Raw genomic sequence first — 14,455 nt, 5'->3', positions numbered from 1 at the left:
ACCACTGAATAGTCTCGATTATTCAGTGTTTTAATCACTGTGTCTGTTTGTTTTGGAGACTCTGCAGATCATTCAGCTCCCAGTAAAAACCTCCAACACTGAAGGAATCCTAACAGGGAGCAGCTGGTAGTTTAACAATGAAAACAACAACTCCCATGATCCCGCGCTTCTTCACATCATCATCAAACTCCGTCTTTTGTTATTGAATGAGTTTGAATGAGTTTACAGTTGGATAACATGCTGTCAGTAACTGAGTCTCACTGTCAGCTTAGTAGAAAGTCTGATGATGATGATGATGTCATAGTACAGTCAGGTACAGGTGTGATGAAGCTTAAGTATCTAAGTCCAAACTTGGTGAAGTCTAATGATGATCACAGGGAAACCTTGTTGTTCAGCACAGCAGTCAGATTTCCATCCAAATGTAACGCAAATTTGAAATAAATTTCCAGAATGTCAGCAAAAGAAAATGTAGTGAATGTTTGTTTCCATCGGCTGCTGTTGTGTAAATATCAGCAGATAAACTCAAACCGTCGCAGAAGAAGAAGAAACAACGAGACGACGTCATTAAAAGAGCGACAGTAAACTCAAACTCTTTCATTTAAGGAAGGAGGGAGAGAAGCATAATAACAATAATAATAATAATAATAATAATAATAATAATAGAGATGACTGATGATATGACCAGTAATAATAATAATAATATAGGCAGGACGCCACCATCCCCGCGGCCCACAGTTCACATCCTGGAGTTTCCTGTGAGATGAGAAAGAAGCCGAGTTAATAACATGCATTAACGGTGGCGGAGGAGAAGAGAGGAGCTCAGTGCATCATGGGAAATCCCCCACCCCCCCCCACCCCCCACCCTCCCGGCAGTCTAGACTCATATAACCATGTGGAAAAGATGATGGAAATATGACATTTCTGTCAGTTTCATGTGTTGATGTGAGGAAGGTTACAGTCTCCTCATCATCGCTCCACACAGATCTGATGTCTTCAGGTCTTCAGTCACATGATTCATGATGTCATCGTTTAAACACTCAGTCTGTTTAATTGATACACCAACAGCAACAGGAAACACTCGAATTTCCTACATTTAGGACAGGTCTTGAACACAACGGCTAAACTGCTGTTTAAAAGCTTTTAATGTATTTTAATTGCTGCCATGTTGTTGAGCTTTAAACCTCAGTTTAACTTAATAATGTTTATTTGTCATGTTGTCAGCTGACTGATTATGAATATCTGCACACTTAAAGAGTTTTCAAAGTTGTGACAGATGTTAACATAAAAGCTCGTATTAGCAGTGATGATAAAAAACAAGACACTTTACTTGATCTTTCGACGGTGCACTTTAATGGTGTGAGAAGTGAGCCGGCGGTACCAGACTACTACAACACTGTGACAAATGAAGGTCAGAAAGAGAACGATGGCGGAGCGAGAGAGAGAGAGAGAGAGAGAGAGAGACAGCAGGAAGAAGAAGAAGAGAAGCGAGCGCAGATAGCTGAGTGCTTCAATCTGCTGCCTCTGAAACCACTTGATCAAATCCTGCCTGAGCTTTCTCATTTCCCCACCGGCCTCGTTAAAGATTCATCTAAACTAATCATCAACCCAGAGAGAGAGAGACAGAGAGAGAGAGAGAGGATGTACTGTAAGATGTTTCCTCTGAATTCAATCCCAGACTCTGGTAATAAGTGGACCTTCGGACCAACATGAAAAAAATAAACATATTTAAATAAGACATGACTGAAGGCTCTGAGGGAAGGTTGTTCTACTGAAGCAGACACAGAGAGGACATTAATGCTGCAGATAATGCTTGCATATGATAGCTGCAGGGACTATTTATTACATCTACAGGGACAAAACTACAATAACCATCTTCTAAACTACATTTTAATGCATTCAAACGACTGAAAAAACAGATTTATTCTTTTACCTCTGAAGGTTTCCAGCCTGGCAGATTTGTTTTGTTTTTATTTATCCAACCTTTCTCTTGAGATTTCTGTCTCGCAGCTCTGGACAAATTATATTTATACTACCAGCTCAGGCCCACATATGACCCTGATTAAACACCGGGGCTCTAGAGGGTTAATTGGTTCGAGTCGGCAGATACGGAGATGATTCCAGTCAAAGAAGAAGAAGAGGATCTTAGGAGGTTTATTGTAGACTTGTGCTGCAGATATGCATACATGAAGATAGGACACTTATTAGGTTGTGTGTGGTCTACAAGAGAGAAATAACAATATATATAGAAGAATAAGATAAATGTGAGTTAACTGTGCTGTAACCCTTTAAATCCACATCAAAGGCAAATATAAGTTTTAGCAAATTAAGCAGATGATTCATAAATGTAGGAAACCCTTGATGGCAGCAATCAAATGACTAAACATATTTAAAGACACCACAACTGTAGCTTGATAAGCTAACACGAATTAGCAAACATGCAGTTCCCTCCACAAACAAGCATGAGAGCATGAAAACAACACATATTCTGCTCATTTATACACAAAAATGGGAAAACTCTGCCTGTTCTGCTCTGAGCTGACACACCAGATGGTTTGTTACACAAAGAAACTGTTTGGAAAAAGGGAAAAGCACTTTCAAATAATACTTGGCAGGTGATTGGACGAACCATCTGTCTGTCATCGTCTTACCTGGCGAGGCAGCTGGATTCGTGACACTGATCGGTCTGCTGAACCACCGGTGGTTCAGGTGCATAACTTGAAGCCTGACATGATGGAGTTTCTCGCATGATGTCGTGATCTCACACATCCAGCCGCCTCGCCAGGTAACCTCTGTCCTGCTGTGCTTGCTGACGCCGCCTGCGATGACGTCAGCGTTCGTTAACCCGCTCCTTAACACCGGGCCCGTGAGACTGTAGATAACTGACATGTTCATTAGAAACCTCATTTTTTCCTCAGTTTAAGAGTAAAAAATTAATTTTCTTGCAAGGCTGCAGCATAAAAATCGTCTCTTTATTTCACATTTATTGAGCTGCACTTAAAGACAGTCTGTGTCAGGAACTAAACCTGCATCATCATCATCATCGAATGCTTCATCTTCTCAAACATGAGAATCAGTTGCTTTTCTTTGGCTTTTAAATATTTTTGATGATGTCAGTTTGAAATACTGTAGTTCAACTGGCTGCTGTTTTATACACCAAATGATTAATCGAGAAAATGATCTGTAGGTTCATTAATAATGAGAATAATTATGTGCTGCAGCTTCTTCACTGTGCAGAATGATGTATGTTCACGAGCTGCAGAGTCACTGCGACTCGAGCCTCCAACAACACGTCACACGCTGATGGTGAAAACACTTTTATTATTAAAAAAATATCAATTTCAGCTTTTTTAAGGGACTCAGTTGTAAACTTCGAGGGCTTAAAGATGCTTTAAAATCTCAGTCCTGCATCTGAAAACTCTCCTCGTGTTTCTTGGAAAATAAATATCTGCCAAAACACGAATCCACAGCGGTCGACTCTTCAACCATCTGAGTCACACTGAGTCTCTCTCTCACACTGCAATCTGCCCTGACAAGCCAAGGGTGAAGGTGTCACCGAGTGTGAGTTTTAGTGTGAGAGTGTGTGTGTGTGTGTGTTTTAGTGTGTGTGTATGTGTGTCACAGAGAGAAACAAAGTGCGAGAGAGAGAGAGAGAGAGACTGTGTGTGTTTGTCTGTGTGGATTACGGTCGTGTCTTTTGTCTCGAGTTGACATCGTTGGCAGGATTATTCAAGCAGGCCAACACCCAACTCCACACACACACACACACACACACACACACATACACACACACACACACACACACACATACACACATGCACTGACCTCTGTGTGAAAGTCAAATGCGCGAGCACTCAGGCTTGTCAAACTATATCACTCTCTGCAGCTGACAGACAAGCAAACACGCTAATGTGTGAGCGAGCTGCAAGTGTATCAGGCTCTCACACACTCACACACACACACACACACTCACACACACACACACACACACACACAGGTGGTCTATCACGCCATCTCACAGAGCGACACGTTTCTGTCGCCCCGCCGTTCGGACCATACGACATCTTTCTCCTCACTTCCCCTCATTTTTTTTTTTTTTTTTTGGTCTTTCTGTCCCTCAAACAGCTACATCCATCAAGAACCGTGTAAGAGAAAACGAAGCAGCAGCAGCAGCAGCAGAGAGGATCAGGACTTAAAGAGGAGAGTGAGGGAGAACAAAGAAAGAAAGAAAGAAAGAAAGAAAGAGAAGCGAGGAGACAGCACGGTGAAACACAAAACTAGGACAGGCAGTAGATTAAGCTGAGCAGCTGTACAGTTATTGCTTGTGACAGTTCCGCGTGCATTAACATATGCATGATGTAGTGGATACAGCAGGACACGTGTGCTGGAAATGCAGAGATAATCTCCCAAACTGCTGCATGAATCAGCCTTTTTATTTGCACGAGGATTTCAGCTCTCAGGAGAGTTTTTCTCTTTAAATAAACGGGTTCACGATGTTTCAAGTGTGTCTGAAAACAACAGTCGGGAGCCTGAATGAGCAGTGAAACATGTTTTTTTCTTGCTGTAATCATTCCTCCTGTTCATACTGAAGATCCTTTCATAATGCACTTACGATGGAAGTGATGGGAGACAGTCCTCCTTCTGTGCAGAAATGTATTTTAAAGGTTTATCTGAAGCTAATATGAAGCTTCAAATGAGTCAGCTTTCAGTCTTTTTAGAGCCTATGTCCATCTTTTTGTTACTATACTTCTACCGCAGCTAGAAAATAATCAAAAATAACATATAACATAAAAGAGATGGCATATAAATGAAGCTTTTAGCAGGATAATCACATGAATAATTAATGTTTAACGTGTATGAAATCAATGCGACCTGCCAGAGATAAATATTTGGTCTAAAATAAATCCTTCTCACTGCTGACGGGTTTTGTGTTTTTGTCGTGTCGCCGTAGGTCTCGTCTCGCTGATTTCCACATGAACTGTCAGGTGACGTCTCACACCGTCACCGGCTGCCCTCATGACAACTACCACGGCTGCCTCATGTCCTACGTCGGCCTCATCGGTAAGTTTGATGATCGTAGAGTCACATATTTATAACATGTTGTACAAGTGCTAATCCTCATTATTCATTCATCTCTTGTCACCTGATCAATATCTAGCAAAAAAAAAAGAAATGTATTTTAACGACTCATCTTGAACTCAGGAGTAGCTACACACTAAACATCCCCGGATTCAAATATCTACCCAGTTTGGGTCAGTATAGCACCAGTACAACACTGGTTTAACAACAGCAGTCTGTTATTCTGACCCAGTGTTACACACAACAAGCTTTAGCTAAAAAACTGTCAACTGTTCATATGACATTCAAAAGATACACAAGTTATTAACAATCAGTAGCAAAGTCTGTCACGTGAGTTTAGAAAGAGAAGATTAGAACAAGCTTTAGTTTGGGGAAATAAAATAAAAGATAACACGTAAATTGTTGCTGCTATATTTTAACCCAGTGTGCATCAGAGGGATCTTAGTAGGAGGTGTGTTTGTGTGTGTTTGGATTTCAGCTGGAAAAAGAGCAGCTGTGAAGAGATGTGTTATCTATATATCAATGTATATGTGACAAGCTTCAGGAGCAGCAGCCAGAATCCATCACAGATTCATCATTTAACATCATCAGACTCATCAGCAAGATGAAAATCGATGCAGCAGAACCAGAGATATCATCGTCTTTATTCCTCACATTCTTCTTCCTTGTCAAAACTTGGTGCCTACATTACCCACAATGCACCTGGAGATTGTGGCATGTGATGCTAGTAGCGGCTAATGTCTGCTAACCTCACTTCTTTCTAATGCTACACAACCTCCACATGTTTTTACTCTTCAAACTTGTCGCCTTCTGCTGCAATAATTTACAAGTCGGAAGTTGATAGTTCAGAGTCGGTATTCCCGACTTCCAATCTAAATGCGTCTCAGTGCATCTGCTCAGGAAAAGTATGTATGGAAAGTGTCTGAACATCAGCAGCATCTACTGAAGACGAGAGGATCAGAGGAGAACCTTCTATCAACCACAAATCAACTGAATGGAAACGGCAAATATAAAGTTGTTTCAGCACGTTCCCTCATCAGTCCCTCAGCATAAATACCAGTCCGCTTCCCTTTGTTCTCCACCAGATTCTTTTGTGTGTTTCTCCAAGCTTTCCAGCATTTTCTGTTCCTGCTTCCTTGCTTTCTGAACCTTGGATTCCCTGCCAGGTAAATAAAATCATTGTCTATGGAGAAGACAACAACCTTTTTCTTAACATAGAGGAAACCAAAGAACTAATTCTGGACTTCAGGAGGAGAAGAGCTTCTCACCATCAAGGGGACTGAGGTGGAGCAGGCTGACAGTCACAAGTTTCTAGACCTACACATGTCACAAAAACCGGAGCTGGTCCGTAAACAACGTGACAGCAGTAAGAAAGCACAGCAGCGACTACTGAAGAAGGCCGGACTCAGACGTCAGCACCTCACCCAGGCCTACAGAGGACTCGACCATCAGAGGCAACACTGTGAGGTTTGGCTGAGAGGAAATCTCTTTAACAAGTTATCAAAACTGCAGAGAGACTCATAAGCGCTGACCTCCCCTCCCCTCCATGGACCCCCTCTACTCACAGAGCTGCAGGAGGAAAGCGGTCTCAGTCTCTCAGAGCATCACCACTCCCAACGTTCGCTTCCACAGCAGCTTTTTTTACCAGCCACCATCAGAATGATTGCAAAGGACATCAAGACCTCATTCACACCGAGGACACTTAACACCTAACGACACTCTTACACCTTACGGACTGAGATTTAAGCCGTTTTCAGACCAAATCAGGTGTTGCGTCACACCTCCACAGGCTTGAGCGAGGGTGTGGGTGTGTTTATTCATGCTCTAGAACGTAACCGCTGTGAAACAATCAGGAAATAACATTTTATTGATCTGATTCACCGGCTTCCTCGCTACCACTGCTCCCTCTCTCTTCATTCACTCTCTAGCTCGCTCGACCACAGCTGCTCTCTCTCTTTTTTCTCTCCGACAGCAAAGTCTAACTTTACTTTTAACATTATGAAACCAAAAGAAAATGTCCTCACCTCCTGCTAGTGAGGTCCTTGTACTCCCTGGTGGCAGAGTTGTACAGCTTCTGATCAGTCTGATCGCCTGCTGTGATTGGTCACTGCAGCGTGACGTCGGGGTTGAGTTTCTCCAAAAGTTGGAGAACTTTCTCGCCGCAGGCCGCCGTGGCGCTGCTGCAGCCAAAAGCCCCGCAGCCTAAACACACTACTGCTGCTGTTTGCACTGCAAAACACCTGATTTTACAATACAACCGTAGTCTTCAACTACCTCACACCCCCCCCCCCCCCCCCCCCCCCCCCCACTCTCCAGGTCTCTGTCATACATTTATCACATTTCTTTTTTTTCCCCTCAGTCCATTGATTTTGTGCAATAATTCAATACATAGTGCAGTAATTTATTGTGCAATAATTCAGTGTTTTTTTGTGTAGTGTGTATTTATTCATAGTGTGTATTTTTATATATGGCGTATCTATTATTTATTTCGTCTTTCTTTGTCTGTTTTTAAAAGCTCGACTCCTCCAATGTACCTGCACTGTTCTGTATCTGCAAATGGCTCTAAAATCCCCCCCATCTCCACCCCTCCCTCCACCCCCAGGTTTTTACTCGGCTGTTGACTAAGTAAACTGAACTCTTCCTGCAACTTTGTCTCCTTGTTGTGCTTCTGGGTTCAAACCTGCCAGTTCCAGTGAACTTTACAGTCTGTCTTTGTTAGAAAAACAGGCTGCAGGTGACTCACTTCCTCGCTGGAAATCATCCAGTGATTCAATTCTAACTTTGCAGAAACCCTCTTCACCTTTTCTTCCTCGCTCTAATCTCCATCCTAATTCTTATTCCTCCCCGGCATTAACTCCTTCTGTCTCTCTCTCTCTCTGTGTGTGTGTGTGTGTGTGTGTGTGTGTCTCTCTCAGGTTCGGATGTAACGCCGAACTACAGCGACAGCAGTCCCTCCAATATCACCCTCAGCCTGTGGTGTACCTGCAGGGGCACTGGCAATCAGGAAAGAGAGTGTGACGCTTTCCACCGGGACTTCACACACAACACCTGCCTCAGTGAGTCCTGAGTTTGTTATTTCTGCACATATGAGGACTGAATGTAGACACAAAGTCATGAAACAAAGAGAGAGAGAAGTGAAGGCAGGATTAGAAGGTTTACTGAAGGTCACAGTTGTATTTACCTGTAGGGCTGCAACATATTATTACTTTTTCATTAATTGATTAATCATTTTGTGTATAAAATGTCAAAATAGTGAAACACGTCTGTCACAGTTTCTCAAAGCTCAAGGTGACATGTTTAAATAATTAATTAGTCACAAACACACAGACATCAAACACACACCAGTAAAGATCAGCAGAACCTCATCTTTATAGAAATGTGTTCAGACCAACCAGCAGCTTCACATCTTGAAGCTGAAGGACCTCATTGTGCCTCCGACGGCCGCTAGCTGCTCCATCTGACTCCCATTCAAAAAGAATTAACGTCTCTCTAGAAATACTGAGTCAGTCATTGTTTTCAACGAGTTATTCTGGTTTCAATCTATAAATTCAGGCCCTCTAATAAGTGTGCTATTTTGGAAATTATTGCTCCGTTAATAAGATTTAAAGACTTGATGACTCCGGGACTCACACTGAGTCGGACTATTGTTGCAAGCTAACACTGTAAGCTAGCGTTAGCTTGGGTCTGAGGTAGCGAGGCGTTTCCATAGCGTGAAAGGCAACAACCTCACACTCCTTATTTGGAAAGCAGCGTGATTTTCCCAACAAATCGTCCAAATGAACAGACAATATATGATAATATTGTCTGTTCATATATCTGAATAATACATTCTGACAGTCGCTTTGTGGTGTTCACATGCTCTGGTTTCTCTGTCGTCTGCATAGTTTTTTATCTGGGATGTGTGTTTTTAAAAAGGTGATGGTCGTATGTGTGTATAAGCTCACATATGCAGAGCACCACTTGTCTTTGATTGAATTCATAAAGCAGGAAGGCCAAAGAAACAAACAGCTCGATGTTGATTCATAACCTCGACCAAATGGAGTCATTAGACATTCTGGTCAGGGGTCGGTGTGGTGGACTGTATGTAGATAATCCACTCTGATGTGTTTGGTAAATGATTAATGAACACACTCGTCCGATGGAAACCACTCAACATGAAGCGGCGGCTGCTCTGCCTCTGTGGAGTGCTTCAGACTGATTTTTTCCTGCCACGTTAAGATGACTGAAGGTTATTGTTGCGTCATAACTGCAGCTTGTTTTTTTGCAGACCTCTTAAAAGCATCTGACTCTAGTGTTTCTGTTTCTGCTGTTACCTAGTTTTTTTAGAAGAAGAAATTGCACGTATTTCCTCTTACAGATAAAAAGCTTAATTCATAAAACTCCATTCAGACAGAATGAACATAAGAGGAAGAGTTGGGGGATGAAATAACTGAACTCATATTGACTCATGGGGAGATGACAGGATCTGGTCTGTAATAGATGTGGACATTCAACAGGACGAAGATAAAAGCCTCTTCAGGGGGCGCCGGAGAAGGTGAAGGTGAGGTGAAGAAGAGTTAAAACCATAGACTGTATAAAATATGGACGTAGTTACCGTGACGTCACCCGTTGGTTTCTGAAGAGCGGTTTTGAAGCTCAAAGCGAGCCGCTCCGGCCGTCACCATCTTGGCAACACGTGACGCTGCCTAACTCCCAGCCAATCAAAAATGGGCAAAGAGGCGGGCCGAATGGCTGAAACAAGCCACCTAGCGGCTGGCGGACCTGTCAGTCAAAGCAGCCATGTCCTTCATTATGCATAACTTTACGGCTTAATAAAATTTAAACAGATGAGTTATAAAAAAATTCCCCCCCGTACAGTTTCATGAAAGGGGAAATTAGCTACAGAGACCTAAACCGTTTTTTGCACCAGGCTGTAAACATGTTTATTTCTGCTGTAAAGTTGGGCATTTTAACATGGCGGTCTATGGGGATTGACTCGCTTTTGGAGCCTCAAGTGGCCGTTCAAGGAACTGCAGTTTTTGGCACTTCCTGTTGGATTGGCTTCATTTTACAGCCCCGGACGTTGCTGCTTGGTCAAAACTCGTCCTTCCTCTTGGAGTCATAACTCAGTCAAATCTGAACAATATTGACTTATTATCTCTGCTGTCCATCACCAATAAACCTCCATAAATCCACTTAGAAATCAGAGAAAAAAAAGAGGCTGCAGAAGAAGTTTTCTTCAGTATGGCAGTAATCAGTGATAATTGTCTGTACATCAGGTTACACTGCAGACAGGAGCTGCTAACAGCTGATTCACATGACTTTTAATGGAGACTATTTAACTAAATGTGACCAAATCTGGTGTAAAAAACATGTCTGAAAGAACAGCAGCTGACATTACAACAGACCATCTGATGAGCGTTTATGGGGTTTTGCTCTGTTGATGGTTTTATTTATTTTTTTAATATTCATTCGTGAATGAATATGACGACAGCATGTTCCCATCTGTCACATTAGCTGATTAGCTGAGATCCACTTTAAAATACAAGGACGTCTCTCCAGATGGGATTTACATTTTTAATTTTTTAAATGTAAACCAGTAGCAGCTCTTCTCACTCAGAATATATTTTACTTTTTTTAAATTATAAATTTATTTCTCTCTCTTTTTATATCATTTAGGATTATTTAATGTATATTTTTGGTCACCCGGTCACTCGGTGGTTTTGCTGCTACATTATTAAGTCAGTTTGATGACTTTGTGTGACTGTTACACTAAGTTTTAGCGTTTATCATTAACCTGTAATTGCTACTTGTGGCCACAGGAGGTGCTCTCTTCTGACCACTGACAAAGATTTATTTTACAAATGGAAACTTTTCAAAACTTGAGTTTAACTACAGTGCAACATTACCCAACGGGTCTCACTTTCAACTTAAATAAGAACTTTATTTACAAGGCAGCTGTTGTGGTGAAAACACAGGTCTGTATTTTTCCAATAGTTTTTTTATTATTATTATTTCTATTAATTAATTAAAGAATATAACTGATTGATGAAACAGTTTATTTTAGGACTGCCTCCAACAGCAAATGTCATTATTTTTCCCTTTTTAGAAAGTGAGGAACGACAGAATTAAAGCAACTTTATATTTATACAAATTTGATGTAAACTATGAAAGTTTTTCTCAAACACCAGATGTGTTTCTCCTGGGGACCAGATCCAGCTCCTGATCCACTACCGACCATCACACAAGTTTATCTGAAAACTGTAAATTCACTAAATATGAAGATACTAAACTGTCCTCCCAGTTAATCAATCAATCAATTAATTAATTCCACTGGAACGATCGTAGTTGGGAGGTAAAATTATCTTCATATTTCTCCCTTTTTTAAAGGAGATAATGTGTCTCAGGAGACTTCTGGTTAAATAAGAAATAATAAAAAAAACTTTGCGAGTGCAAACTTTTCACATCAATTCAACTTCATTTTTGGAATAATGAATATTTTCCTCCCATTACTGTGATTCATACAGTTGAAGACACAGAAACAGCAGCTTCACATATCGATCTCAGTCACTCTGGTTTGTTTTCTGCCGCCTACGTGCACGACATCGCTCATAAACTCGTCTATATTAAAACAACTTCTGATCAGATGGGATCTTTAATCACTCAGTAATGTTTCATACATGACGAGATAAGCTCTGATTGTTAGTTATTCTCAGCCTCGGGCACATTTGGCAACATGTATATGCATGTCTGTGTCCACGTGAAGACAGCGAGGAGGAGAGTGTTTGTTGATGCGGGAGGTTCAGAGGTGATGCTGCTGCTGGGTCAGTGTTATTTAAAGAAAGCATCTTGGGATCTTCAACATATCGTCTCAAACTTTTCTATATTTCCTCCTCCGCCTGACCTTTCCTCCTCAATTATCTGCCTCGCTCACTCTTTCTTTTTTTTCCCCTCTTAGCGCTTCTCACAAGTACACATGATAAACATTTTTTATGTTGCTACACTCATGAGGACCAGATTTCATCCCTCTCTCTGCAAACCCTACTGTTACAAAATCTTCAAAAATGCAACTACAGCTGAAAGGATTTGTTGTTTAATTCATTAATCGGTTAATTGATCAAAAGAAAATTCATCTTCAAGTATTTAAATGATACTTTTGACTCATTTTTTGAGCAAAAATTAGCTTAAATGTGAATATTTTTTCTGCTTTTATCAATTTAACCCACTGAACCCTGGTTTGTTTTTGCTTGTTTTTAATTTCCTTTATTTATAGGATTATATCAGAGTCACTACATGAAACATCAGGCTGCCGTATGTTGTTGTTTTTTTTTCAGGAAAAGGTTATTCAGACATGTCATCATTTTGAATATGAGCAGTATTATTTTCATAGGAGGAAAAAAAAAAACAACAAAAAAATGTAAATTTAAATGTATTTAATGCTTTATTTTCTCCAGTTTTATTCTAATTTCCTGGAAATTAGTCATTTGCAGATAATTAACAGTTAATAGAGGCGCTACAATTTGGTTCAAGTCAAAAGAAAAAAAAAAGAAAGAAGTGTTACGAGTTCATATGTAGATGCTAATTTGCAAAGATTCTTAATAAATTAGAGTATTGACCATTATTTAACTGACAGAAAATACTCAGTTTTCAGTGTGTGCTGAAGCTAATATTAACATATCTGCTGTTTAACTGTTAATTCTTATTATTTGAGAGGGTTACGTAATGTGGTCGTTTACAGGAAATGTGATCTTTATAGACAACACAAAACTACACACTGAAAACTGAGTCAGTTAAATAAAAAACAAACCAACTAAACCAACTTGTTTCTTAACATTTCTACCGAATTGCAAAACCTTCTCTGTTCAGTGTCTGAGGAAATACTCAGGGTCACTTTGGGAAAAGTCATAAAATTTCAGGCTAAAAGATTGTTGTTTAGGGTGTTTTTACTGCTCTCAAATGTAAAAATCGGTCACTTTTGACCCCAACAGTATGTAAGGGTTAAAGGACAGTTCCCAGTGTTCCCAGTGTCTTAATCCAGCAGTCAGGTGTCCGTATAACAGTGAAAGAGGTTTTCCTCGCTGTAATCATTCCTCCTGTTCATACTGGATATTAAAAGATCCTTCACATGTCATTTAAAAGTCTCTGTGAAGCTTCTATTCAGCTTCAGCAGTCTGAGTTAGTCATATCAAGTGGATATCTGACACATTTAGAGTCTTTTTAGCATCAAATTCCCTCTTTGTGTTTCCTCGGACAGTGTTTCCCTGTTGAGCTGCAGGTGGAAGTATAGTAACAAAAAGAGGAACTTTGGCACTAAAAAGACTGTAACGTTGAAAGATATCTACTTGATTTGACTCATTTGGACGCTGAAGCTTCATATTAGCTTCAGATAAACTTTGAAATACATTTTTGCACAGGAGGAGGACTGTGGATTTTGTCCTCCATCACTTCCATTGTAAGGTCATCATGAAGGGATCTTCTAATGGTCAGTATGAACAGGAGGAATGATTACAGCAAGAAAAACAGGTTAATTTGGGCTCCTGACTTGTACAATTGTGAACTCGTCCTTTAATATTTTTATCATAGAAACATAGACCAACTTTACCTTCATCTGAGCTTCCCTCCTTTATAAACAACCTACAGTTTTTTTTAAATTAAAATCATTTCCTGACTGTAATAAAACTCACTTCTATTTCCATCTTTAATTTCCAACTGGACCAACTTCCACAGCTTTTATATTGACTCTGGTTAGACTTTGACTTCTTACTTATCTACAAATTTAACAGATAATGAAGCCGTCTAGACGATTCCCAACGACTGTCATCCACTCTGAATATAAATACAGATATTTATGATACAGTTTCTTTTTATTACTCACTTTGGAAATATAAAAACAGGAAGTAACATGAGTGACTGTCTCATCAATCATTTTGTTGTGTGATTTGGTTATTAGCAGCAGTAAAGAGGATCCTCTGTGCCTCGTCTGTCTCTCGTTGACTCTCCCGTCCCGCTGTCTTTATCTCCTCCCACAGAAAACGCCATCCAGTCGTTCGGTTACGGCTCAGAAGAAGGAACTCTCCTCGTAACCGAGCCGTCGTCCACCTTCTTACCTCCCGCCCAGCCGCCGATCATCTCCAAGCCCGCTCCCTCTCTGCACGGCAACGCCATCAAACCCATGGACAGCGCCTGTATGTTTTCCACTTGCGCCAACCTGCAGGTGAGTTTACCTGTTGGGACGATTCATTTCTGCCTGGAAGGAAAGACTGTCCTATAAAACCTCATATTAAAGCTGCTCCTATAAACATCTGAATCTTCAAACTTCATTTCAGTGGAATCATTGAACTTTTGACTTTATTTCAGATTTACCTTCATTACACAAAATGTTAAACTTGCTTTTTAAAAT

General features: G+C 40.6%; 1 protein-coding gene across 1 annotated transcript in view; it reads left to right on the top strand.

The window, feature by feature from the left end:
- Positions 1-14,455, top strand: part of gfra2b (GDNF family receptor alpha 2b) — a 123,293-nt gene that overhangs the window by 97,086 nt on the left and 11,752 nt on the right. The window contains exons 6-8 of the mRNA XM_042395488.1: positions 4,949-5,058; positions 7,992-8,132; positions 14,085-14,269. Of these exons, the coding sequence (XP_042251422.1) occupies positions 4,949-5,058; positions 7,992-8,132; positions 14,085-14,269 (436 nt within the window). The remainder of the gene's footprint in view (positions 1-4,948; positions 5,059-7,991; positions 8,133-14,084; positions 14,270-14,455) is intronic.

This window comes from Thunnus maccoyii, chromosome 19 (assembly GCF_910596095.1).
Source record: "Thunnus maccoyii chromosome 19, fThuMac1.1, whole genome shotgun sequence".
Taxonomy (NCBI): domain Eukaryota; kingdom Metazoa; phylum Chordata; class Actinopteri; order Scombriformes; family Scombridae; genus Thunnus; species Thunnus maccoyii.
Note: the sequence above shows the minus strand (reverse complement) of the source record. Positions and strands in the feature narration are given on the sequence as shown.